This window comes from Myxine glutinosa, chromosome 2 (genome assembly GCF_964187855.1).
Source record: "Myxine glutinosa chromosome 2, kmMyxGlut1.1, whole genome shotgun sequence".
NCBI classification, from domain to species: domain Eukaryota; kingdom Metazoa; phylum Chordata; class Myxini; order Myxiniformes; family Myxinidae; genus Myxine; species Myxine glutinosa.
In genome coordinates this window covers 4333081-4360825 of record NC_136262.1, presented here as the reverse complement: position 1 = coordinate 4360825, position 27745 = coordinate 4333081, and the positions used below count along the sequence as shown (strand labels likewise).

The 27745-nt window shown below is 37.6% G+C and overlaps 1 protein-coding gene and 1 long non-coding RNA gene across 2 annotated transcripts in view; both read right to left on the bottom strand.

The window, feature by feature from the left end:
* The window catches only part of LOC137422088 (serine incorporator 5), an 80652-nt gene that overhangs the window by 2937 nt on the left and 49970 nt on the right, over positions 1 to 27745 (bottom strand). The window contains exons 9-11 of the mRNA XM_068108837.2: positions 12862 to 12931; positions 12137 to 12176; positions 11880 to 12027 (exon numbers count right to left, since the gene is read on the bottom strand). Coding sequence (XP_067964938.2) covers positions 11880 to 12027; positions 12137 to 12176; positions 12862 to 12931 — 258 coding nt within the window. The remainder of the gene's footprint in view (positions 1 to 11879; positions 12028 to 12136; positions 12177 to 12861; positions 12932 to 27745) is intronic.
* Positions 16520 to 17802, bottom strand: LOC144890998 (uncharacterized). Its single transcript, XR_013622619.1, has 2 exons — positions 17726 to 17802; positions 16520 to 17633 (listed from the first exon to the last, which is right to left on the bottom strand). It is a non-coding gene; the product is annotated as an uncharacterized LOC144890998 (long non-coding RNA).

Sequence of the window (27745 nt, the reverse complement as noted above, 5' to 3'; positions counted from 1 at the left end):
TCGATAGCAAGAGTCCCACATTCAAAGTGGTCCAGTCCTTTGTGGCAAATGTTACGCAAAGCTGACCTGTTTGTGGCCTGGTGTTCCCAGGTGACAACTGGAATGGTATAAGACTTAGTGCAGACTTAAGGACATCCATATAACACTTTCTTTGTCAACCACGTGACCATTTACCAAATTTAAGTTGTCCATAGAAAAGTGCTCTTGGGATTCTATGGTCTTCCAAGCGTGTGAGGTGTCCTGACCAGCGAAGTTGTGCTTGCGTCAGGAAATACTCAATTTCTTGGATACGACAGCAGTCTGGGATTGAGGTGTTAGGTATTCTGTCTTGCCAGGTGATGTTAAGAATCTTGCAAAGGTATCGCATACAGAATTGATCATGGCGTTTGATATGGCGACGATAGGGTGTCCAACATATATACATACAATATACGAGTATATCTACATAAAACAAGACCGAAAGTCTAACAGCGGTGTAGCTGGGATTGTAAAATATTATAAACCACAAACAAATATTATTAGCTTTTCAAACAGTCGCTAATACCGTTTATACCATTAAACAAATAAATTTGGAGGAATCTCGACACCCATGAGGTAAGTTTTACTTCTATAACTGAGTGAAGATCTACTGTATTCTTTTTACCCCACATGGGTTGGAGGTGTGGTCATTTACCAAGCATCCAGATAGCGCTTGCCAAGCTAGCCATTCCTTAAGGGTTTTGAATGGAGTGCTTGCTCGAATGCTTAAACCACTTTTGTATACTGAATCGAGGCTCGTGAAAGAGCTAACATTTATTTCACAAACAAATCAACCAGACAAACAAAACACACAAAAAGAGGGAGCGGAAGACAAGATGGGGAGAGAAGGGGAAGCACACAACCACGATCTCTCCACAAGAAACTTGGTAAATGAACACACGCCCAATGTTCTTGAAACCCGATCATAGAGAGACTGTAATCTATATACAAAGATGAATGGGCCTTCCTGCCGCTCCCGTAGCGAGTGGGTATACTTGTTAATTCAAATGTCGGTCGGTGCAGTCACCCGTCGTAATGACATCATAGGCCTAACGAACACAAAACTGCCGCTTCTCTAATATGTAGACCATGATATATTTTAACTTCCAGTACGTTTGCAGTCACTACGAGGGATTCGTGTTATGATTAGATTTACTATAATATTAACGTTACGTTATCATTATTTCGAAACTAGGGCATGCCCGTACTATATCTATATCTAAATTATATCCCCCCCCTCTATTTACATGAAATGTTTGGTCCAAAGCGAAACGGCTTGCGAGTGGTGACAATCCCCCCCCTCTATTTACATGCAATGGTTTGGTCCAAAGCGAACCGGCTTCCGGAGTTTGGTAAAGAAATCGCCATCGCGTGCACAACGCGCAGGAAAGCGAATGAATCGCAAATTCGTTTTTATTAGTTGTAAAACATAGTTTACGCCAACATAGTTTGCAAACGTGAAATAAATGAATCGCTCTCAAATGTGCCATCCGAGGCAGAGTGGCCCGCCACGTTCGGCACACGCGATAGTTCGCTGCTCTCTGATTGGTTGAATCGTTTTTTTGGACATAGCTCGGTAAGTAATTGTCCCGATTAATATGAAAACTTGAAAAGGCACATCCTCGGGTCCCCAGCAATATACCTGGCAAGTTAAAAGTATATCGGACCGTGGTTGTCGAGAAACAGCGGTCACAGACAAACGTACAGACAGAGATTACTGGAATTATAGATAGATGATATTGCTATAAAAAAAACCGCCGTGAATTCCTTACTTCCTCGGTTATTAATATTAGTGCCGAACACCGCTCATCATTGATCATGAACCATACACCGCTTCAATCCATTAACGACATTGGGATTAAAGTATTATGGTTACATTTACTATATTACTAGCGGTAACCCGTGAAAATCACGGGCATAAATAGTGCTTGTGTTCATACAAACTAACTTGCCCTTCCTCTTCCTTTCCGCTTCCTTTCAAAATAATTGTGTCAGTTGGCACCAACATTCATTGTGGCGGATCTCCTGAATATCGCTTTGTATTCAACTGCAGTATTGTCTCTTATAGTGTGGTTACTGGTAAGTGTCCCCTTTACATTTCTCATCACATTTATATTAAAAGGCGTAGCATGCCTCTCGAGTCGCTGCGCGTCCGGCACACATCGGGACGTCTTCTTCTTCTCCTCGGTATCAAGTGCAGCGTCTCGCTGTGCGTAAAACAAAATGGCGCGAGTTATTCAAAACTTTTCACTGATTTTCAGCTTTTATTGCACACTTATAGACATTTGGAGACATACGTATGCTTATATGGAAGAGTTAGTCATAACTACATAGTATCACACATATCTTAGGGCGACAGGAGCAATAGCTGGAGAGAAGTTCCGATTACAAACTTCAGAAATAAGCGTTTTAATGATGTAGATTATTACGAAAACGATACTACTAAAACGATACACTACTGTATTAAGAAACCTGGGCTTAATTTGTCTGAAGCGGTCCAAAGGCGAGTCGTCACACCTAAGGCTTATTCGTACCGTATTGTTGGAAGAGACGTGACGCTGATGCTTTCGATATTTGATGGTCATTTTAACAATCGGTTTGTTTGTGTTTGACACTGAATGAAAAACGTCAACGTAGAGCAATTGTGATCTATGACAGGTTCGACGATACATTCAGCTTGAATGGCATATAAATCAAAATGGCGGTGTGTGGAGAGTCAGCCGCCGTACCGCCATAATGACATCAGACATAATAACATCTGTCATGTGACCAGATTCTCAGCTCTGATTGGTATACATTTGAGGGGACATACATATGGACGGAGAAACACTGTTCTAGACGGCTCTGCCCGATGGGCTACGCGTAAAAGAAACATTTCAATTTTGTCAGTTCTTATTTCATGTCTAAACAGCTCCAATAAAAATACGAGATATTTACACATGCACAAGCTTAAATAGATGTATTTATTGTCTTGGAATGCCACAAAATGCACTTAATAGGTTACACGCTTTTGGTACAGTCTACCACACAAGGGGTGCTATTATAAACACACCTCGGTAACAACTCGTGTCGATTTCACAGAGGGGTTGCCACCCTAGAAGTTTGTTCGCTTCCTTATTAATGAAAAAATGATATTGTCGGTTGCCACCCTTCCCCCTCCCCCGTCCCCCCTAATGAAAAAATGAGAAGAACTAGACCTTGAAATGGCCGATTTTCAGGACAAGGACATATAGACATCCAAGTTCAGAAGCTTGGTGAATGAACCACAACATCTAGAAAGGTATAAATCCACCCTGGCACTTGAACACAGATGCAATAAAACATATGATCTTTTAGAAACCTAAAAAATCTAACAAACAAACAAAAAGAACGAGTCGTCTTTGAAGTTTGGAATTAGTTCCCACATGCTTAACATAAGTAACTCAAAGAGATATGCACACACCATTCTGCCTATCTTCATACCGACTTACCGGTGTGTGCACGTGTTTTCAAGTAGGAATTTCATGAAAAGCAAACAGAAGCCAACGGAACGATGCAAATTTACAGTGTTGCTTGTGCAAGTTTACAGTGTTGCTTGTGCAAGTTTACAGTGTTGCTTGTGCAAGTTTACAGTGTTGCTTGTGCAAGTTTACAGTGTTGCTTGTGCAAGTTTACAGTGTTGCTTGTGCAAGTTTACAGTGTTGCTTGTGCAAGTTTAGAGTGTTGCTTGTGCAAGTTTACAGTGGTGCTTGTGCAAGTTTACAGTGGTGCTTGTGCAAATTTACAGTGGTGCTTGTGCAAGTTTACAGTGGTGCTTGTGCAAATTTACAGTGTTGCTTGTGCAGGTTTACAGTGTTGCTTGTGCAAGTTTACAGTGGTGCTTGTGCAATTTACAGTGGTGCTTGTGCAAATTTACAGTGTTGCTTGTGCAAGTTTACAGTGTTGCTTGTGCAAGTTTACAGTGGTGCTTGTGCAAGTTTACAGTGGTGCTTGTGCAAGTTTACAGTGGTGCTTGTGCAAGTTTACAGTGGTGCTTGTGCAAGTTTACAGTGGTGCTTGTGCAAGTTTACAGTGGTGCTTGTGCAAGTTTACAGTGTTGCTTGTGCAAGTTTACAGTGTTGCTTGTGCAAGTTTACAGTGGTGCTTGTGCAAGTTTACAGTGGTGCTTGTGCAAGTTTACAGTGGTGCTTGTGCAAGTTTACAGTGTTGCTTGTGCAAGTTTACAGTGTTGCTTGTGCAAGTTTACAGTGGTGCTTGTGCAAGTTTACAGTGGTGCTTGTGCAAGTTTACAGTGGTGCTTGTGCAAGTTTACAGTGGTGCTTGTGCAAGTTTACAGTGTTGCTTGTGCAAGTTTACAGTGTTGCTTGTGCAAATTTAGAGTGTTGCTTGTGCAAGTTTAGAGTGTTGCTTGTGCAAGTTTACAGTGTTGCTTGTGCAAGTTTACAGTGTTGCTTGTGCAAGTTTACAGTGTTGCTTGTGCAAGTTTACAGTGTTGCTTGTGCAAGTTTACAGTGTTGCTTGTGCAAGTTTACAGTGTTGCTTGTGCAAGTTTACAGTGTTGCTTGTGCAAGTGTACAGTGTTGCTTGTGCAAGTTTACAGTGTTGCTTGTGCAAGTGTACAGTGTTGCTTGTGCAAGTTTACAGTGTTGCTTGTGCAAGTTTACAGTGTTGCTTGTGCAAGTTTACAGTGGTGCTTGTGCAAGTTTACAGTGTTGCTTGTGCAAGTTTACAGTGGTGCTTGTGCAAGTTTACAGTGGTGCTTGTGCAATTTACAGTGGTGCTTGTGCAAATTTACAGTGTTGCTTGTGCAAGTTTACAGTGGTGCTTGTGCAAGTTTACAGTGTTGCTTGTGCAAGTTTACAGTGTTGCTTGTGCAAGTTTACAGTGGTGCTTGTGCAAGTTCACAGTGGTGCTTGTGCAAATTTACAGTGGTGCTTGTGCAAGTTTACAGTGGTGCTTGTGCAAGTTTACAGTGTTGCTTGTGCAAGTTTACAGTGGTGCCTGTGCAAGTTTACAGTGGTGCTTGGGCAAGTTTACAGTGTTGCTTGTGCAAGTTTACAGTGTTGCTTGTGCAAGTTTAGAGTGTTGCTTGTGCAAGTTTAGAATGTTGCTTGTGCAAGTTTAGAGTGTTGCTTGTGCAAGTTTACAGTGTTGCTTGTGCAAGTGTACAGTGTTGCTTGTGCAAGTTTACAGTGTTGCTTGTGCAAGTTTACAGTGTTGCTTGTGCAAGTGTACAGTGTTGCTTGTGCAAGTTTACAGTGGTGCTTGTGCAAGTTTACAGTGGTGCTTGTGCAAGTTTACAGTGTTGCTTGTGCAAGTTTACAGTGTTGCTTGTGCAAGTTTACAGTGGTGCTTGTGCAAGTTTACATTGGTGCTTGTGCAAGTTTACAGTGTTGCTTGTGCAAGTGTACAGTGTTGCTTGTGCAAGTTTACAGTGTTGCTTGTGCAAGTTTAGTGGTGCTTGTGCAAGTTTACAGTGGTGCTTGTGCAAGTTTACAGTGGTGCTTGTGCAAGTTTACAGTGGTGCTTGTGCAAGTTTACAGTGTTGCTTGTGCAAGTTTACAGTGGTGCTTGTGCAAGTTTACAGTGTTGCTTGTGCAAGTTAACAGTGGTGCTTGTGCAAGTTTACAGTGGTGCTTGTGCAAGTTTACAGTGGTGCTTGTGCAAGTTTACAGTGTTGCTTGTGCAAGTTTACAGTGGTGCTTGTGCAGGTTTACAGTGTTGCTTGTGCAAGTTTACAGTGTTGCTTGTGCAAGTTTACAGTGGTGCTTGTGCAAGTTTACAGTGGTGCTTGTGCAAGCTTACAGTGGTGCTTGTGCAAGTTTACAGTGTTGCTTGTGCAAGTTTACAGTGGTGCTTGTGCAAGTTTACAGTGTTGCTTGTGCAAGTTTACAGTGTTGCTTGTGCAAGTTTACAGTGGTGCTTGTGAAGTTTACAGTGGTGCTTGTGAAGTTTACAGTGGTGCTTGTGCAAGTTTACAGTGTTGCTTGTGCAAGTTTACAGTGTTGCTTGTGCAAGTGTACAGTGTTGCTTGTGCAAGTTTACAGTGTTGCTTGTGCAAGTGTACAGTGTTGCTTGTGCAAGTTTACAGTGTTGCTTGTGCAAGTTTACAGTGTTGCTTGTGCAGGTTTACAGTGTTGCTTGTGCAAGTTTACAGTGTTGCTTGTGCAAGTTTACAGTGTTGCTTGTGCAAGTTTACAGTGTTGCTTGTGCAAGTTTACAGTGTTGCTTGTGCAAGTTTACAGTGTTGCTTGTGCAAGTTTACAGTGTTGCTTGTGCAAGTTTACAGTGTTGCTTGTGCAAGTTTACAGTGTTGCTTGTGCAAGTTTACAGTGGTGCTTGTGCAAGTTTACAGTGTTGCTTGTGCAAGTTTACAGTGTTGCTTGTGCAAGTTTACAGTGGTGCTCGTGCAAGTTTACAGTGTTGCTCGTGCAAGTTTACAGTGTTGCTCGTGCAAGTTTACAGTGTTGCTCGTGCAAGTTTACAGTGTTGCTTGTGCAAGTTTACAGTGTTGCTTGTGCAAGTTTACAGTGTTGCTTGTGCAAGTTTACAGTGTTGCTTGAAAATGAAAGCCACAGCGTACCGTCCAAACATCGAACGACTCTCCAGAATCTCGAGTGGGAATCACTAAATGTGGGTAATCTGACTCAGAATACTTAAGATGGTAAAGATAATCAAATTGTTGATACGAACCATTGATATTAACTCATATTAGCAGTGGATTTGTTTGAGACAAATCCACTGATTTGTTATACATTTTATGTTTTATGTGTCAGTTTCTCTTTTTGTGATCAATGTTAGTTAGCTCTTACACGAGCCTCGATCTTGTATACAAAAAAATAAAATAATCAAACGACAATTATTTTCTCTTTCTTTAACGTATTTGTATTTGTCCGGCATAACTGTACGACAGTTAGTGTCCTCCAGAGAGAGAGAGAGAGAGAGAGAGAGAGAGAGAGAGAGAGAGAGAGAAGAAGATTAAGAAATGAGTGTCAGGAAGGTAGTGGTATAGAAACAACAATGTGGAAAGTGTGATGAAATCGAAGATGTGTAAAGTTTGTGAACATCAGTAAACTTGTACTGTATCACATTACGAACTAGAACGGCACTCGGTTGAGCGCACACCTCCCCCAGGCTGAACAGTTTACGTTTTGTATCCTACGGATCTGGATTTGGACCAGAACCAAAATCTAATCGGCTTGTTCTTGTTGCCAAACCAACTCGTCTCCCAAGTTTAGTCATAATCCATCCATAACTTTTTGAGATAATGTATCTCTCTTGTTTTAGATATCTCTCAATGGTGAAGAATCACTTAGAAAATTAAATAAATTCTCATGTCCGGATCTTCACCAAAACCTAATCAATTTGTCCTTGTCACACACCCAACCTGTCCACCAAATTGTCAAAATCCGTCGACAACCTTTTTGAGATATCTTGTTCACAGACAGACAGACAGTGAAAATACAACCTTCACCCACCTTCGGTGGTGGATGTAATCAATGTGTCTTTCTCTATCTTGTTCTTCAAATAGTGAAATGGTTGTTAAATGCATTGCGGCATTTAAGATACCAGTACACCCGCAGACTGGGGAAGGGCAGGAAGGGTCATTCCTCTTTGGGGTATGTAGATGACAGTCGATCTATGGGCGGGTCTCAAGAACATTGGATGTGTGTTAATTTACCAAGTTTCTTGTGAAGAGATCGCCAAGTGGTTTAAGCATTTGAGCAAGCACTCCATTCAAAACCGTTAAGGAACGGCTGGCTTGGCAAGCACTAGCTAGGTGCTTGGTAAATGAGCACACCACGGTCTTCCTCCCTTTCAGTTTCGTATGAAACAGCAGGAGCGAGTTTCAAAAGTTTGCTATGAAAAATGCCACGGTAGCAGCAGAAAAGGCCATGTTATTAACCAACATTTGTGGGTTATATAGAGTACAGCAGATCTTCGCTCAGTTCTGTAAGTAAACCTTACTTCACGGATTACGGGATTCCTCAATTTCTTCATTTAGTGTTATAAAGAGCATTAGCGACTGTTTGAAAAGCTAAGCATACGTGTTTGTGGTTTATAATATTTTTACTTCCTGTAAAATCCGTTGCTCCCACGGAAACGCCATTATAGCCGGCGAAGCCGGTGTTGTCAATAAACGAGTACGTATTATGTTGAAAACCTGATTATGCCTTGGCTCGAGAATCCGAAGCGCAGTGGAGGCAGCCATCTTGCGGATGCGGAAGTATGCATAACAAATTTAAAACGTTCATTAGGAGTTTCTTTCACCCGTCATCGTTTGATTCACAATCTTATGCACCTCCGATGTATTAATAAAATAATTTAAGACCAGCATCGGCCCGCACGGGCCTGGTTATCTTCAACAAAACGCGTCACCAAACACCGGACCCAATGAGAGTCGAGCATTTGCAAAAATATTTCTAAAATGAAAGCGCTCAATGGTGGGTGCCATCGACCGGATGCGGAAGTTTGCATAAAACAATTGCGAAAAAGTTCAATAGGAGTTTGTTTCACCCGTCGTTCTTTGATTCACAATCTAATGAAACCTCTAATTAGTAATTAAAATACGTTAAGACCAACCTCGTTATCTTCAACGAAAATCGTCATCAAACACCAGAACCACTGAGATTCGAGCATTTGAAAAAATATTATTACGCGTTTCGGAGGGTGAAAACGGCGTCAAATATTCTAACATTGACGAAGAATTATTTTTTAGAAATCTCGCGGCCGTATGGGATAGTTTTTCACGGCCAGAAATACGGTATAAGCGATTCACATATTTAGTTTAGAAATACGGATAGTTTTTCACGGCCGGAAATATCCGAAGTTGAGACGGAATTCACCGAATTAATCACTGCAAGCTAACGTCTGCTGGTGGAGGAAGCTGCCGTGCCCGGAGAGTCAGAGAACCAGCCCTGGCGCCTGACAGCGACTGAAGTTAGAAGACTACACACTTACTGTGAAAACGTATGTTAAGCCCAGTTAAAAATAGGCCTTAAGCTAGCACATCGTATAGTTACTTCCTTAAGCTTCTTGTGACATTTATTGTATGCAGGTATTGCCATTGGGGAGGACTGTCTGCTCTTCTCTTTTACCAAGTCTTACCAGGCACGGTACCTAGTACACCTACCTACTACCAACTACCTACTACCAACTACCTACCTACCTACCTACTACCAACTACCTAACCTACTGATGCCATGGTGATGGGTAAAATAGTGGCAAGAGGTTTTGGCTTTGCCGGCTCATTGCGGCTTTGCAGTCGGTACTAGTAACTATAACCTATTTATACACGTTATCACTACAGGAAAAACGCCTTGGGGAAGTGGGACATTATTAGTATTAATATTGTTTTGTAATAACATTAACAATATGCGATTATCATTAATTTTGTTATTAAAAGCGTCTTTGGAAAAACGCCACAATAAGTCTTCGTCTTTGGAAAAACGCCACGATAAAGCTAATTTAGCATGGATATACACCTCATCGTGCAACTCCATTGACGGCAATGGCGGGCAAACTCGTTCGGGGGGAGAAAACCCTCTTGTGGGTGGGGGGGGGAGGGGGGGGGCAAATGAATGTGCTACAACCTTCATTGTGTAACCCTTCGTCATCCTGTCAAGTTTGGTTGAGATAAGTAACGACAGAATGTATTAGCGTCAAAAATTCATCAGACAGACACAAATGGCATATTTTAGTACGATGATGATGTTTGCGTTTTGAATGAATTTGAAGAAATGGTTCTTTTTACACTGTGCTCGCGAAGCGAAAAGCAGGGTTAGGCATTCGGGTGCGTACGTGCGTCTGCATTTAAAAAAATTAATTTCCTCGGCAACCGTTGGTCCGATTGACATGAAATTTTTCCATAGGAGCGCCTCTGCCTGTAGATTTCATTTTTGCTGATAATTATGACGTCATATGTCACACGGTACGGACACAATATTGGAAAAACATTACACCTCTATCTCCCAAACCACTTAATGGGGGAAAAAAAAATGAAACAAGGCTCATTGTCAAGTACACCCCATGGGGAATAAGATATGTTAATGATGTCATAGGTGCCTCCATTATGACGTCATAATTCGACAAGTACAACGCTTTATCTGATCAGTATGAAAAAAAAATTCCCCTCTGCAACTGTTAGTCCAATGAACACGAAATTTTCAGAATATATGCGGCTCCTCCTGTAGAATTTTTAAATGATAATTATAACGTCATAGGTCACGTGGTACAGACGCCATCTTGGAAAAAAATCGAAAAAGGTTGCACCTCTATATCTCCGAAACCGCTCCATGGAGAAAATTGAAACATGGCTCATTGTCAAGTACTCCCCTTGGGGAATAAGATATGTTAATGATGATGTCATCGGTGCCTTTGTTATGACATCATCATTTGACAAGTACAACACTTATCCGATCATTGTGAATTTTTTTTCTCAGCAACTGTTGGTCTGATGGGCACAATTTTCACCATAGGAGTGCCTCCTCCTGTAGAATATTTTAATGATAATCATGACGTCATTGGTCATGTGCTACAGGTGCCATCTTGGAAAAACCGAAAAATGTTGCACCTCTATATCTGCAAAACCGCTGCATGGAAAAAATTTAAACATGGCTCATTGTAAAGAACTCCATATGGGGAATAGGTGTTAATGATGACGTCATTGCTGCCATAATTACGACGTCATAATTCGACAGGGACAACACTTAGTCTGATCAATTTGAAATGTATTGAGCGTGATCTATGCAACAGTTATATTAGAGAATATAAAATTATGACGTCATCACTCACGTGCTCTGGCAGCCATATTGGATCAAAGAAAAAAAAATGTTCGAAAACAGAAGAGTTGGCTCGCAATAAGTTGACTGCGCAGGGTAAGTATTCTATGAATACCATCTAGTTATTATTTGGGTTGCTGACCCCTGACCAAGACCAGCACATGATGTCATGACATATCACATCCTCGAGTAAAATGGTTGCTTTGCATAGTCATGAAGTATCCCAAATTTTAAATATTGGAGGCGGAGCTCCATTTGGAAAATCCACAAACAAACGTCACATTACAGTATTTTCATTTCAGTCCGATTTTTTTTGTTTACAGTATCAAGGCTTGTGTAAGAGCGAACACATTGGACATGAAAACATGCACAGACACATATAACATACAATGAAGGGAGTGGGAGACAAGAGGGGGAAGGAGAGGGAAGTACACAAGCACAACAACAGAAGAGAACAGGGACGTCGGTAGATCTGTGGAAGGGGGAGGGCTGGGGAGGAGGGAGGGGTACACGGGTATAAAGCAAATGAACACTACTAGGAATTTCACTACGAGGAATTTCAGGAAAGAAGTTGGGGATTGAAAGCAGCGGATTTGGGGTGTTTTAACGGGGGTAGAAAAGATCAAGGTTTTGGATGGGGGAAGATAAAAGATGGTGGTGAACAGCTGTTTTAAAGACCTGGAGGGAGGAGTGGGATTGAAGAGAGAGTGAGGGAGTTTGTTCCAGAGGCGGGAGAAAAGAGGAATGAAAGAGTGAAGGTGAGCAGAGAGTGTTGATTTTGGCAGTTTCACCAGAAGAGGGTTGCTGGTAGATCTTGTGCGTCCTGCAGGAATATTTGGGGGACACAGCACAGAAAGAGCAGGGGGAGCAAGGAGGGAGAGGAGCCGGTAGAAGACAGAAAGACAACCAACCTGCCTGCGGTGAGAGAGGCCCTCAGAATCAGCTTCATCGCAGGAGCACACAATATCAAATAAACGCAATATCTAACAAACACGCACACAATATCAAAGTTCATGTTGTACCGTTTCTCCAAAGGAATGGTTCAGAAACTTCGAGTCCAAAACCAAAATTAAATAAAGAAATGTCATGCAACAAGCTCACCTGAACCACCCAGTAAGTGTCATCATGACGTAAAGAGATGCCAGGAAGAAAATAAAGTGGAAGAAAGAGTAGCTATAGAAAACACTGTTCTTTTCATTCTTCCTCACTTTCTGGCCTCCTCGTTCCTCGTCCACCTCATTCACTGGAACTGCATGCGAAGGCACAAAGGTTTTCCTCAGCCACGTTCGATGATCCGAAGCACATGTGCTTGCACGAAGGAATGTACAAGAGGGCAGATTAAAGGAGGTAATACTCACTGTCCTCATCTTCCACGCAACAGAAACAAAGAGAGGCTTTCTGGAGGAGGAGAGAGAGGAGAGAGAGGAGAGAGAGGAGAGAGAGGAGAGAGAGGAGAGAGAGGAGAGAGAGAGGAGAGAGAGAGAGGAGAGAGAGGAGAGAGAGAAGAAAGAGGAGAGAGAGGAGAGAGAGAAGAGAGAGAGAAGAGAGAGGAGAGAGGAGAGAGAGGAGGGAGAGGAGAGAGAGGAGAGAGAGGAGAGAGAGGAGAGGAGAGAAGAGAGAGGAGAGAGAGGGAGAGAGGAGAGAGAGGAGAGGAGAGAGAGGAGAGAGAGGAGAGAAGAGAGAGGAGAGAGAGGGAGAGAGAGAGAGGAGAGAGAGGAGAGAGAGAAGAGAGAGAAGAGAGAGAAGAGAGAGGAGAGAGAGGAGAGAGAGGAGAGAGAGAGGAGAGAGAGGAGAGAGAGGAGAGAGAGGAGCGAGAGGAGAGAGAGGAGAGAGAGGAGCGAGAGGAGAGAGAGGAGCGAGAGGAGAGAGAGAAGAGAGAGAAGAGAGAGAAGAGAGAGGAGAGACAGGAGAGAGAGGAGAGAGAGGAGAGAAGAGAGAGGAGAGAGAGGGAGAGAGAGAGAGGAGAGAGAGAGGGAGAGAGAGAGAGAGAGAGAGAGAGAGAGAGAGAGAGATAAGTCTTTCATGAAAGGAACTCAAACATTATTGTAAAGAAAGTCACAACACAATGTGAGAAGCTGCTCACCCCATTAGCAAAATCGTAATTCCTTCCCACGCCCAACACGGAGGACGACGTGCGTGTTGTGGTCCTTAGGCTGCAACGAAAACCACACACAACGTCAGATTAACAGATTATATTGATCACATTAACTCTGCATCCAAAGTGTATTTAGGATACGACAAACATCCGCTCCCCTCAGGAGCATTGGCAGCCCCCCCCCCCCCCCCAGGGTTTGGGGGGGATCTTTATATGTGCCCACATGACCTGACCCTGGGTACTACCAACACTGGTCCAGCCCTGTTTTGATTTTCAGATGTGTGTGTACGTACGCATACACACGTACACACGTACACACGGTAGTGGATTTTAATTAATTGCTTTAGCCTTTAAATGACTTGACAAGACTCAAGAGAATGAAATGTCCACACTCGTCTGAGAAGACAATTAATGAATTAATGACACGTGGGAATACTCGATTCACTTTCACAAAAGGTATTTACAGAATACACTTCACTTTCAAGTTACACGAATAAAAGAAATCACCATGCTACATTGTACACACATTCAGCCAAGAAAATGAACCAAGTTCTCCTCGAGGGTGCCGTGGCATGGCTTTTTTATGGTCAGAGATCAAAGAGGGGGGGTCAGGTAAGGTTCAAAAAGATAGCAAGCATAAAATGTCAAGTCATCGAGAAAACACAGATGTATAACATCTTACAAAATAAACAAAGCCTCCTGCTCTTTTTGATAGCGTGCATGGACACATCGGTTCTCTCTCAATCTTCTAAGAGAAAAACAGGGTTGCAAAAGTTCATTAAATCTTTTATTGATATATATATATATATATGTATCATATGGAAAGTTGTATCATATATAAATATACTATTGATACAGTATCAGGCTAACAAGGGACTTTAACACTGATTAATATATGTATTCATTAAGTTTACGTATTTTCAATGGCAAGGTCGAGGCTCAGGGAAATCCACTTGATTTACACAAATTACGTACGCAAATTAATTTTCTTCTTCTTCTGCACTCCTCCGTCTGATCATATAATGATCACAAATATAGAAGCCAAATTAATTGTTTGAGTCACAGGTTGACTCCATTTTGAGGAACAATCGTTCAGTTTTTGTTTTTTTGGCTTCCACAAATAATTTACCTTTACCTATGGCATGCATACACCATCCTGATGGAAAAGTTTGTTTGTTATTAGGCATCCACTTCCTTTAACATTTGGCAATTAGTCATGTGTGATTCTCTGCAACAAGATGAACGCTGGAACTCTCCTTTCATCTTCTCTGTGCTTGCAATGCACAATCTGCCACGTTTCAGCAGCACACAAGCCATTGCACGTTGAATCACCAATATTGTTCGTATATGGGAAAGATCACAAACGACCCTGCACAGCAAGCAGTATCATTGCCATTCTTATAACAAGCATTAGCAGATCTTCACCACGGTTGTCGTCCAGTTTCATTTGACCTGCCCCTCTCAAGCAGAGAGTGTGAGGAGCTGCACAAATCCCGCTCAATAAGCAGAATTGTGTGAGGTGAGGACCAAAGCTGGAGGTGCATCGATGAAGGCTCCAGGATCATGATGTCCAATTGATCCATGATGCACACCAGAAACAGCCAACAGAGCCATGAAGGCCCAGTGTCCAGCGCATTCCAGCAGTCCCATCCAGGACTCGTCCTCCTTTGGCAATCAGCAGAGTCGTGATGTCATGTTGGAACATCAGACAGGAGCTCTACTTTGACATGCCAATGGAAGAAAACTTTGGCAGTTGATGTGAGCTCCAAAAACAGGTGTGTTCTGAAGCAGGTGGTTGCTTTCAGCCCACATATAACAATGTGGTTCAGGCAAATGGTCATCTTGAAACTCCTGCGAGGGTAGGTGAACCACAATTTTCAATTTTCCAAAGGAAGGTGTCTTTCCATGTTTCGGAGGTGCATGCCATTTTAATTTCATCTTGAGCCAGCCAAATTTACTGATCATAATCTCCAGCAATTCTTCCAAAAGCCTCTTTTTTTGATTAGCCTGTTTTCGACACACTGGATCGAGCAGAAGCATTTTAAAAACATGGAATTAACGCATTATAACTGACAATGTGATCAATATCCCGATTATGTCCGACCTTATAACAATTTACATTGGTTCACAGGTTCTCCTAGAGCATTTGAAAGATTATATTTCATGTGTAACACCCAAACAAAACATATTAAATCAGGGGTGTACATGTTTTTTTTAGCATAACCAAAGTACATATGAATGTATTCAATAAATCTTCAAAATTGTTTTTCTCTTTTTTTCTTACAAAACAAAAAAACCCCAAAATTCTATCACCCAGAATCTCAAATCTTATCATGTATTTCATCAACATTTGCATTATCATGTGGTCCTCTCACCACAAGGTGAGAAGGAAATCAATCATTACTGCAACTTTAAATACTTCGTCTTCTTTCATTAACCATACTTTCATATTTTACTTCCAAAATATCTCGTGTAATTCAGATGCTCAATTTTTCCCAAATTTTTTTCATCAAATCAAATCAAAGCAAAAATCCAAAATTAACCATTTATGTATTTTTTATCATAATTATGACAGATTTCCTTTGTATCAATTCCCAACAAAACCCGTCTGTATATTTTTCACATTACTTTCCACCCATAATTCCTTGAAATCATCCTTTCCTCCCTTTTTCTTTATTTTATAACAAATAAAACAAACAAAAATAATAAGCCTCATTTTTCCATCCTTAACAAATTTTTTTCTCACATTATTTTTATTAGAAACATCTGTTGCCATGATCAACCCTAATCATAATCATAATAATCATAATCATAACCAATTATTTTAACCCACATGTTTGTTCCAAAAACAACAAGTCACATTCCCTGTATGTTGCCTGTATATTTCTACAATTTATATCCCATTAACCCAAGAACTCTCAATAGCTTGGTTGTATTTTAGTAATGTCATATATCCATATTTCTTTTCAAAAATGTTTCTGACATACACATTAATCCCACTAGATCTCAAATAACCTACAATCCTAGAAATAATTTCGTGATATTTTGAAGAACGATTACCATATCACTGTACTTCTCATCCGTAACAGTCCAAATTTTCAAAGGACAGATAGCAGTTTTCGATGCATATACCTATGGTAGCCTGGTGTTGGCTTAGCGGTTAGGGTGCCGGCTTGGGATCCCAGGATCCTGGGTTCGAATCCCGGTCGATCGCCGAATTAACACCAGGGGGGTTGACTCAGCCTGTCATCCTTCCGAGGTCGGCAAATTGAGTACCAGCTTGCTGGGATGAATGATCCCGGTGTGTACCCCGGTTTAGAATAGGTACACCGCATCCCTGCGCATCGTAAGAGGCGACTAAGGGTTGGCGCCAGGAAGGGCATCCGGCCATAAAAACATTGCCTCAAACAGGGAACCATGATTGTCATGGGGCCCGCAAGGCTAACCCCCGCTCTAGCGGGGAAAATGGCCTTAAAACGATCATTCATATTCATATGCATATGCATATACCTATGGAACAGGTGCATGAATATGGAACAGGTGCATGGATATGTAACATGTGCATGCCCCCAGGGGCACTGTTTCCTTCCCTTTTTATTCACCTTATAAATATCCACACCACTTACTAAAAAAAAACTATAAAACACATAATTCCGCTCTCTCTTCATTGAGGCCATGTTTTCCTTCTGGTTAAAGATTACTCATTTTATTCAATTAATTGGAGCATCCCTTCATCATTTTTTTTATGAATTGTGATAAACTGATCATTTGAACACAAATTGAACAAAATTAATCAAACAAAACACTTCCATTAACTCGACATCCTTTTCACAGCACAAAGTTCACTTGAACATCCTTTTCCTGGATACTCCCCCTTTATTTTTATTTTTTACAAGAAAAATAACCTAGTTTTATCATCAAATTTACAATTTTCATATTTCCACTTTTAATAGTGAATACAAATGGCACCGGTATGTAGATGTCGCAAGTTATCAAAATGTATGGTGTTGGTGCACATAACATCGCGTTTTTTATTCATTTTAAACTATGTAACAGCACGCTCAATAGTTCATAAAATTTGTGTTTCCTCCCATTTTAAGGTTCACCACTACATCTCGTTCATATCATTTAATCATAACACAATATCATAACATATCTTATTGTGATAAAACGTACAGTACTAATGATTGACCATGCACTGGATCGTAATTTCAACCATGCTTCTCCACTTGTAACCCAAATATTTTCCATTAAATAAATAAAATGAATTTTATGAATCTTCTCATTATTCAAAAGTTTACAAATTGTCCCAAATCTGTATATTATCTTCTACTGTGGTTATATTAAACCATTATTTTACAAAATACAACTTCCAATAAACTGAAAAATGCTTTGCTGGACCCATGCAAGATCCCTCACAAATTTTGCAAACTTCCCAAAGACATATCTTTCATTGCCTTTGAATTGGTGAACACACACGTTTGGTACTTCCACTTTATGTCAGGAACCACTTAGAATGGTGAAAATGAATTTCATAATAGATTTACCCCAGCCTCTAAAAGTATTTCCTCGAATTTTCATGACTTGGAGGTCGAAATAGCAAACCAATCCTTTTTTGGGGCTAAAACTATCCTCAAATTCATTACATTTATACCCTCCTTTCCCAACCTTGCACACCTGGCATCACTATCTCCTAAGATGACTACTGTTTGCATCCTTGGGAAACGACTATATAATTCATCCCAACCAAAAGGAACTACCTCCAATGTGTACATTTCCATTCTCACTAGAAGACTACTGTTTACATCCTTGGGAAACGACTATATAATTCATCCCAACCAAAAGGAACTACCTCCAATGTGTACATTTCCATTCTCACTAGAATTTGGCATCTGTATACATTTCTAATAATTACTCCCATTTGCTATACTAGGGCATGCCCGTACTATATATATATCTAAAATTATATCCCCCCCCTCTATTTACATGAAATGGTTTGGTCCATTCGCAAAGCCAAAGCGAACGGCTTGCGAGTACGGTGACAATCCCCCCCCTCTATTTACATGAAATGGTTTGGTCCATTCGCAAAGCCAAAGCGAACGGCTTGCGAGTACGGTGACAATCCCCCCCCCTCTATTTACATGAAATGGTTTGGTCCAAAGCGAACGGCTTGCGGAGTTTGGTAAAGAAATCGCCATAGCTCGGTAACTACTTGTCCGATTAATATGAAACCTTGAAAAGGCACATCCTCAGGTCCCCAGCAATATACCTGGCAAGTTTCAAGTATATCGGACCCGTGGTTGTCGAGAAACAGCGGTCACAGACAAACACACAGACATACACACACACAGACACACACACACACAGAGATTACTGGAATTATAGATAGATGAATGAGCTCTTGTGTGGGCTAAATGCAGAGAAGTATTAATTCTGTGTAATCCATCAGGTACCAAAGTGGTTTACCAAATTACTCATCTGCAAATTACGTATGCAATTACAGTTTATTAAGTTTTCGTAGCACAAACAAAAGAAGTCATCTCTACTTTAGTCAATTATACAGACTTGGCATTTAATATGGAATATTTTTTTTTTTCTTGACTTGGGTTTACTTTCTTAACTCAGTATATCAATCTGGTGAGTTTATTTTACACTTTGGTGATTTATTTGTTAAAAGAACCATGTCACTGATTGTCTGTCGCAGCAAGAAGTCAACAACAGGATTATATCACAGGTGGCATGGCAAAATGTACGGACAGGTGCATTTGATGATTGGCAGTAGTGTATATATGTTGCTTCTGGGACACTCTCATTTTCCCATTGACTTACATGTTAATTTTTCCCCTCCCTCATTGCCCCTAAACACCTCTATTTCTCTCACCCTGTTCTTTACGAACCTTCTAACCTTTTGACATGTTATCCTTATTCATTAGACCACTTAAACAATGGTCCTTCTGTGTGAACCTGTGATCCTTCTGACCTTATGGACCTTTTAACCTTTTACTCTTAATATCATCTGGTGAATCATCTTTGACCCACTCAAACAACGACCCTACAAATATTTGTTTATGTGTGGGAAATAATTTAATTCTCCTACAACTCTCCTCACCGTCTAATACATTAACAAAAAATATGTTTGAGTTTGGTTCTTTATTAAGATATTTTAACTGAGCTAAGATAAAATGGTAAACCTCCCTCAATGTTCTTGTTTGAGCGCCTCCAGTGCCACATACCATTTTTAAATTAAAGTATATATTTTCCTGACAACCATCAAAGTTTTCCGTCCACTCAAAAATATTTCCATCTTTTTTACCCAATTCACCGGTATTTAAATTAATTCTCTTATTTGTTTTGTAAATTGTTTTACCAGTTGTCTTTTCAATTATACCTATTTGATATTTTTCACATTCGTTATGTTTACCATTTATATACCAAGGTTGATTACACCTCCACTCTTTAGTCTGGTTGGTACTTGGTTCTATCATTTATATAATAGTAAAAAGGCGGCGGTAGCCCGTTAAAATCCCTAACCCCCTTTTTAACTTATCACTTATATACTTATATAACCATAAGGGAGACTATCAATTCCATTTTCTAAAATAAACCTCTTATCATCAAAAGCCCCCAATGCTTTCTTATTCATCTCTTCTGAATATAATTTATGTTTATAACTTCTTATTCCATTAATCTTTCTAAACTCTTCTTTCTTTGTTGTTAAACAGTTATAATAATCCTTAAAGTTTATTGTTTCTTTAATAACATTTTTCTTTACACCTTTTAACTTCTTATCAGTCTTTTCGACGTTATTCACAATGTATTTATAAGCATAAGCCTTAGACCTCAATCCCACAAATTCACTCATAACATTTCCTCCTAATTCATCCTTGAACTTTCCAATCACCTTTTTATTTTTAGAAGAGAACAACTCACTCTCTGGACTGTAATTACTCGTGTCATAGATATTAATGTCTCTTTTCATGTCTGAATAAACATCGTTGGTATTAATTTTCAAAATAAAACTATCTGTATCCATATAAAGTAGATTAACATCATTTTGATATTTCTTCCTCAAGTTATTATAAAAGTAATCATACATTAATGACTTTGATAAATCAAGAATTGTTGTTCCAATATAAATAGGTTTGTTCATTTCAATACTCTCTTTAATCAAATGGATCGCACAAAAGTTCTCAGTAAAGACCTCAGCTCGAGTAAAACTCGGTCTATTAATTAATTTTGATGCTTGTTCCCAAGATGTTGATAGTCTGATATTTTGTCTTTTCCTCACATTCTCCATAGTCTTACCAAAGACCGCATTATTCATCAATTTATAAAAGTCTTTCTCAAAATCTGTTTTTGACTCTGTTCTTCTTTGTGTATTAAAATCAATGTACCCCTTTAACCAATGACTTTGATTGAACTTTAGAACCCTATGGATCTTCTCTACTCTTAGACCTTTTGATAAATATTGTCGCAAATTTCTTTGGTGTAGAACATAATTTTTCTTGTTATATAATGTAGTAAGTAATTTTTCTGTTGATTCACCTATATCAAACGATCGTTGATAATCACTCAACCATTCTTTCTTTGGACTTTCTTTCTCACAAGCAAATGGGAGATCTTTGTGTAGGTTATGGAGTTCCTCTGGATATTTTAAATCAATTTCAAAATAATAACCAACTTTTTCTTCATCCAATTCTTTTTGTGTAGAGATACATACATCTTGTAAAACGTTTTTGTAGTCTTTTTCCTTTACCCATCTAAGTTTTCCATAAGGAAGAGCCTGAGACATTGCCCAGCCATACAGGTTGTTCGCGTCATAGTACATCAAGTAAGAACTCTCTTTCGTTGGATCATAATTTGGAAGATATTTGTTATTTGCTTTTGCGTATCTACTCGAGCAGACTTGTGAAATTCCACCTCTTTTTGCCTTTTCAATCATCAAAAGCATATCAACATCGGTTATCAAATCCAAATCTTGTTTTGTCATTTTCAACATCGCACTCCAGGCCAATCCAGGTGCTGTGTAGTAGTGAGCAGGATCCAATCCATATCCAGTGCGACAAACAGATCTAAAGGCTTCAAATACATCGGCCAACAAAAGCACATCAGTTTTGAGGTACAAATCGTGATACTCACCAAGATTCTTAATGTTATATTTTTTCCAAACATTTTGTGCGTGTACATAATCTTTATCAGATATATGACTATTATTTAATTTGTTATAGAAATTTTCTTTTAAAGGAAGTTGTGTTTCATTGAATCTCTCAAATGAGTCCATATAGTCATAGGGGTAAATTCCCTTTTGTGTTAGAAAATCTTTATCTAAAAAATACTCTGAAAGACATGGAAACTCTTTTAGATTTTGAACCAAGTTAGCCAATGGACTTGCCATGAATTTAAATGTATCAAGAAATCTGATATGAGTAATAGGAGATGTGTGAATTGTTTTTGTGAATGAAATGTATTTCTGATCCGTGTTTGGAATTGCTGAGATACTTCCAGAAGTCTTTGAGAGTTCCTTGATAAATAGATGTGTATCATAATGAGCGTTGTTATGAAGAAAGACAGGAATGAAAGAGGGGAGTTGATAATTAATATTACAACTTTGATGAGCCGGACCTCTATATTTACCAGTGAGATGACAATGGTCTCTAACCTTTAGACCTTTACCAATTTTCTCCTCACAAATATGACAGACATTGTTTTTTATAAATTCCCTTTTTTCTTTACTTGTTAAGGACATTGGTTTATTGGTTTCTCTCATTATCTTGGTTAATCGAACACAGTCTTTTTCTAGTCGTTTCACAAACTCCTCTGGGGTATTTGAGCCTCTATACATCTCTAACTTGTTATATTTATCACCAACGGATGATTTGATATAATAACAAAAACCACAAGGAGTATGTTTTTGATATTTATTTGTGTATGATTCTTTTGGATCTGGAGAAGCAGTATCAATTTTTTCTAAAATACTTTCAAAATCAGCATATATAACAAATGGATGTTTTATTGTTTTCTTTTCATCTTTGAATGTGATCTTTGAGTCTTTTTTAGGCATGTTGATTACCGTTGATTTATGTTCACCACAATAATTTGAATGTTTATCTAATCTCTCTTGTGTATGGAAGAAGTTAAGACAACGCATACAAATATATATTTTATTTGTTCTTTTACATACTTGTGGTTTTATTAATTTTGTAATATCTTTGATGTATGTATAATGTGAATTTTCGTCTGAATTAAAATATAGAAGATTAATATGAGTTTGTTTACAACTGTCAGAAAGCTTTAAAACCTGAATGTTGTTTGTTTCTGTTAGACCATAAACATTAACTGATAAATTATTCATCTTTTCAAATTTAGGAATATCATTTAAAGTCATCGGAAACTTTAGATGTTTCGTATTTAATGTATTCTCATATTTTTTATAATGAGATACTCTTTCATCATGAAAATGTGGAGGATGTAAGTGTGCTAAAATAGACCAGAGAAAACATTTATTGTCTTTATTTTTGATATTGATAACTGCTTTTCTATTTTTGATAACACTGGGTAAATCAATGTAAGAAGAAGCTTTTAGAGGATCTGATTTAAGAATATGAATGTCTATGTAAATAATTTTTCCTATATTGAATCCACTTCCTACGATTGAATTATCCACATCTTGCTCTTGTTTAATAAGTTCATCATAGACTCCTGATGTTTTAAAATCTTGATATGAAGATATAAAGTGTGGCTCAGTTCTCATGTATGGTGCATCTATAACTCCTTCATCCTTTGTCATTTCTAATTTTACTCCCATATAAAATTTAAGTGGTTTCATTTCCTTTAGTGTTTTTTCAATCAACGTTTGAACAGCAGGTTTAACTATTTCTACAGCATCAACTATAGACTCTGGTTCAGGAGGTTTGAAGTTAAAGACTCTTATTTTAATATGTCCTTTGAATGCTCCATCAGAGTTTTTAGTTGTGATAAAATTTGATAAATGTAGATTTGTTTTAAGATGTATTTTGAAGCCTTTCTTGAGGATATTTTTATTACATGTAGAACAGTGTTTTGTTTCAGGTGGAAGAGGGGAAAGTTTGTTTAAAATGTTGTATGTATGTTTTGCGGTGAGAATATGTTGTTTATAATATTTTACTTCCTTCTCGCAAGTATCACAATAAACCATATTTATAGCGTGAGAAAACGTGGTGTTTTATATATATCACTGTGCTTAAAATAAAACACTTTTGAGCTTTACAGCTCCGTTTTATATATATCGCTGTGCTTAAACTAAAACACTTTTTCACTCAGAATCATCTAAGTCATAACTATCACATGAATACTCAGAATCATACTCAGTCATCAATAAAGCTACTCTCATAACTATCATTTGAGCACAAACTATTAGTATCATAACTATCATCTGTGTTCAATGAAATACTATCATCACCATCGTCCAAGTTCAATGAAATACTATCATCACTATCGTCTGAGTTCAATGAAATAGTAAAATCTTCACTGCTGTATTGACTCATATTTAATTAGCAAGAAAAATATTCCCATCAATATCTATATACTTTCTTTCATTAACAGATTCAATCTCTACAATTTTTATATCAAAAGTTATCTTTAAATAATCTCTAACTATCATAGAACGAAATGACATTTCACCAGAAATATTAACATCATTCATTTTACTTAGATCTACACCCTTTGGATTATTAAAGAAAATACAAATGTCTCCTCTAGAATTATTAATGGTCTTATCATTCTTTTTCAAAGTATCGTGGTCAATCACTTTTTCAAGCTTTGAATAAATTGCCAGGAGTAGAGGAGAAACTTTTGTTAGATTTACTTTAATGGATGTCTTTCCAGGTATAGTTAGAGCTCTTCCTTTAAATGAAATAGAGGGGCTCATGTTATTTTCCATAACTGGTTTTACCCAAAAATTTCCATATTTATCTTTGTTCAATTTAACATCTTTGACATATTTTTCTATATCTTCCACCGAAGTAGAGATTGATTGAAATTTGTCTTTTGTGCTTTGAAACATTGTATTTATTAATGAATAAACTTGCGTTTAGTTTAAGCAAAAATTTACCACATAAATATGATAAGTTCTGAAGGATATTTAGAATTTCCAGACTCTCCATATGATAAATTAGAGAATTGTCCGGCTTGTGATAGAATAGGGCTTAATAATGAGGGTTCATATAAACAATGTATTTTCTGTGATTTAATTTTAATTAATGATAATAAAAAATATAAAAAAATATATAACTCTTTTAAATTAGAACCAAAAATGAATTACTTTACAAGATTAATAAGAGAGATGAATGTTAAGTATTGTGATGATAATACACCATTTCTTTCAAGGGAAGAGACTATTTGTATTGAGGAAATGTATAAGGGTTTAATGATATTTATTATTCAAAATAATTTTAATGGAAATGTTAATACAAGATACTATATAAATAAAATAATGAATTATTTTGAAATTAAACCCGAACTCAGGATAAAATATAGAGTTTCTAAAATAGCTCAAAAAAAGTTAGATGACTTGTTTTCCAAATATATAAATGAATGATTTTTTACCCGTTTGGGAAAATAAGATAAAATTTAATAACCATAAAAACATTCCAAATTCATTGAGATGTCTAATAGTTGGTTCAAGCGGATGTGGAAAAACCTGTTTACTTTTAAAGATGCTCCTTGGTCCTAATTTTTTAGATTATGATAATTTAATAATTTTTACAAAGTCTAGTTTTCAACCCGAGTATCAACTACTCTCACAGGGTTTTAATGCAGGTCTTAAAAAGGAAGACATTATCGGTTTATTTAAACTTCAAAACAAACTAAATGATTATAATATTGAAGATATAATACAATTATTTTGTGATACACAGAAATCAAAATCGAAACCAAAACCCATAACTTGTATTCTCAGTGATAATACGGATGATATACCTTCACCTCAAGATTTAGATAAATCAAAAAAGAACCTCGTCATCTTTGATGATTGTGTTAATGAGAGAAACCAAACAGTAATGGACAGCTACTATACAAGAGGGAGACATTCTTCTTGTAATTGTATTTATCTTAGTCAGTCATATTTTCAACTCCCTCGACGCTCAATAAGAAACAATGCCAATACTTTTATTTTATTTAAGTTAAATTCAATAGATGTAAATAATTTTTGGAGAGATAATTGCTCTACGTTATGTAGTAAAAAAGAATTTGAAAATTATATGAAACACACGATTGGAAAATATAAATATATTGTTGTGAAACAAGATGAGATATTAAAGGATGTATTTTTATTTTAAACATAATTACATATATAAATGACAACAATTATTATTAACCTTGTGGGTAAATCTGCTTCTGGAAAGAACTTTCATAAATCTAAACTCTTGAATAGTAAAAATGAAAAGATTGTAAGTTTTTTTAAAAAACACCCTATGATTCGTTTTGTGAGTACTACAACCAGAGCAAAGCGACCAGGAGAAGTAGAAGGGAAAGATTATTACTACATTTCAATGGAGGAACATATGCGATTGAGGAACGAAGGTCAAATATTTGAGGAGGTCTCTCTTGGTTCTACAAAATATTCACATTGTAAGAGTGAGTTAAATAAAGTAAAATCTAATGGTCTTGGGATTTTAGAAACTAATCCTGAAGGAATGAGACAAATTATTAAACAATTGTGTGGTGATGGAGTTAAGATTTTATCATTCGGTTTTGATATCGATGAGGAGATTCAACGCAAACGTATGAAAAGCAGAGATACAAGTATTAGTGAAGAAGAAATAACAACTCGTATTAATACCAATAAAGAATTTGATGAAATATTTAAAGAAAAAGATTTATTTCAACACATTTACTATAATGATGAAGAAAAGGAAAATTTTCCCATTGACCTTTACAATTCATTAAATGATATTTTTCAATAAATAAATACAGAAAATGAATACCGAAGAAAGAGAAAGAAAGTTTAAGGAACATCAACAATTAGTTTCAAAAGTTGTTAAACAACAGGAAGAGATAAAGAAGAAACGGAGACAGAAACTAACTGGTGAAGAAGCCTTTGAAAGAAAACAAGAGAAATTCTTTAAACCACTTTTGAAAACTCAACAATCACCTACAGTTCCCACGGTAGAATTTACTCCGAAAAAACTTCAAATGCTCAAAGATTTTAGTCAGATAACAAAACAAGAACTTGGTGAATTAGAATATGATGACGAGGGATTATTTCGGAAACTTGAGCAGGTAAATCAACCCCCTAATTATGTTGTGGAAGCTCTTCAAAACAATGAATATTCGGCGGGTTCAAAAACCAGAGCAGGTCTCATTCCAACAGAAGAACCAGCAGTGTTTCATCTTGTGGAAGAAAAGGTATTGATATTTAATGATGAATTGATGTTCTTGAGTTCTACTCAACCAAATGTTAAATTAACTCCAAGATTAATGTTTCTTCTAACAAACCCCGGATTCAGCGGTTCAAAATATTTTGAGGAACCACTTGATATGGAAAGAGAGGAAGATAGGGTATATATTGAGTTGTTAAATGCACTTGATTATGGAGTTTCTGTTGCTGGTAAAAGTAAGAAGAATGAGAAGGAGAAACATATTATTGATGCTTTAATTAAGCTTGGTTCGGGTGTTAGTTTTCTTCCAAATGACCCATCACAATTAGTTAATAGGCTATTATTGTTGTTAGGTAGTAAGAAGGCTGGAAACAACAATTGTTTTAATGAATCCTCAGCCATTTTAGATCAGTTGATGAATATGAAAATAATTAATAAATGTCAATACAAAGATATTTTATTAGATATTAAATAAGATGAGAAGCACAATTCTTAGTTTTAATTTCACAACGAGCGATTACACAGCTTCATTCCCTTACCCACTACAACTTGACCCCCTTACCTCATATGAGGCATCTTTATTGTCAATGGAAACTTATAATACCTTGTTTAATATCACAGAGAAAAACAACAAGTTTAGTTATAATCCAGGAAGTGGATATAAAACTATAACCGTTTCACCTGGAGCTTACGAGATTTCTCAAATATCTTCAGAAGTCTCTCGCCTTATGAAAGAAAAAGGTGATGAACCAAAAAATATTGTAATAGATATTCAAAAACACACTTCAAAATCAACTATTAAACTTAAAAATAATTATAAAGTTGATTTCACGATTGAAAATTCGTTTAGAGAGCTATTGGGTTTCTCTTCAAAAAAGATTGAAAATAACGGGACGTTTTACAGTGATAATGTTATCCAAATATCCTCCGGTATAAATTCAGTATTAATTCATTGTGATTTGATTGATGGTGCTTATAACGATGGAATAAGAACAAATACAATATTTTCATTCAGTGCATACTCAACCCCGATTGGTTATAAATTTAATATGGAACCAAAAAATCTTGTCTATTTACCTGTGTCAGGAAAAACCATATACAGAGTAAATTTTAGGATAACCGACCAAGATAATCGTATGATATCCTTTAATGATGAAATTATATCCATCAGAATTCACCTACGTGAAGTTTTTCAATAAATAAATAATGGTTATTGTAAGAAAACACGAGTTGGGAAAATATAAAATAATTACAGGGGAGGGCATGTTCCTTTCACCAGACTATACAAGGTATGTGGGTAAAGGATACTATAAACCTAAGAGACAACGGGGTGTGGGTCATCAATTTCGAAATAAAGGAGATGGGATAATTGATACTCTAATGGGTATTGGTTCAACCATTCTTAAACATAAAGACCTAATTGGTTCAACTGCTTCTCTCATGGGAAATGTAGCAGGTGTTGTAAAGAGTATAAAAGATGCTCAAAAGGAGTCCCATAAATTACAAGCAATCAAAGA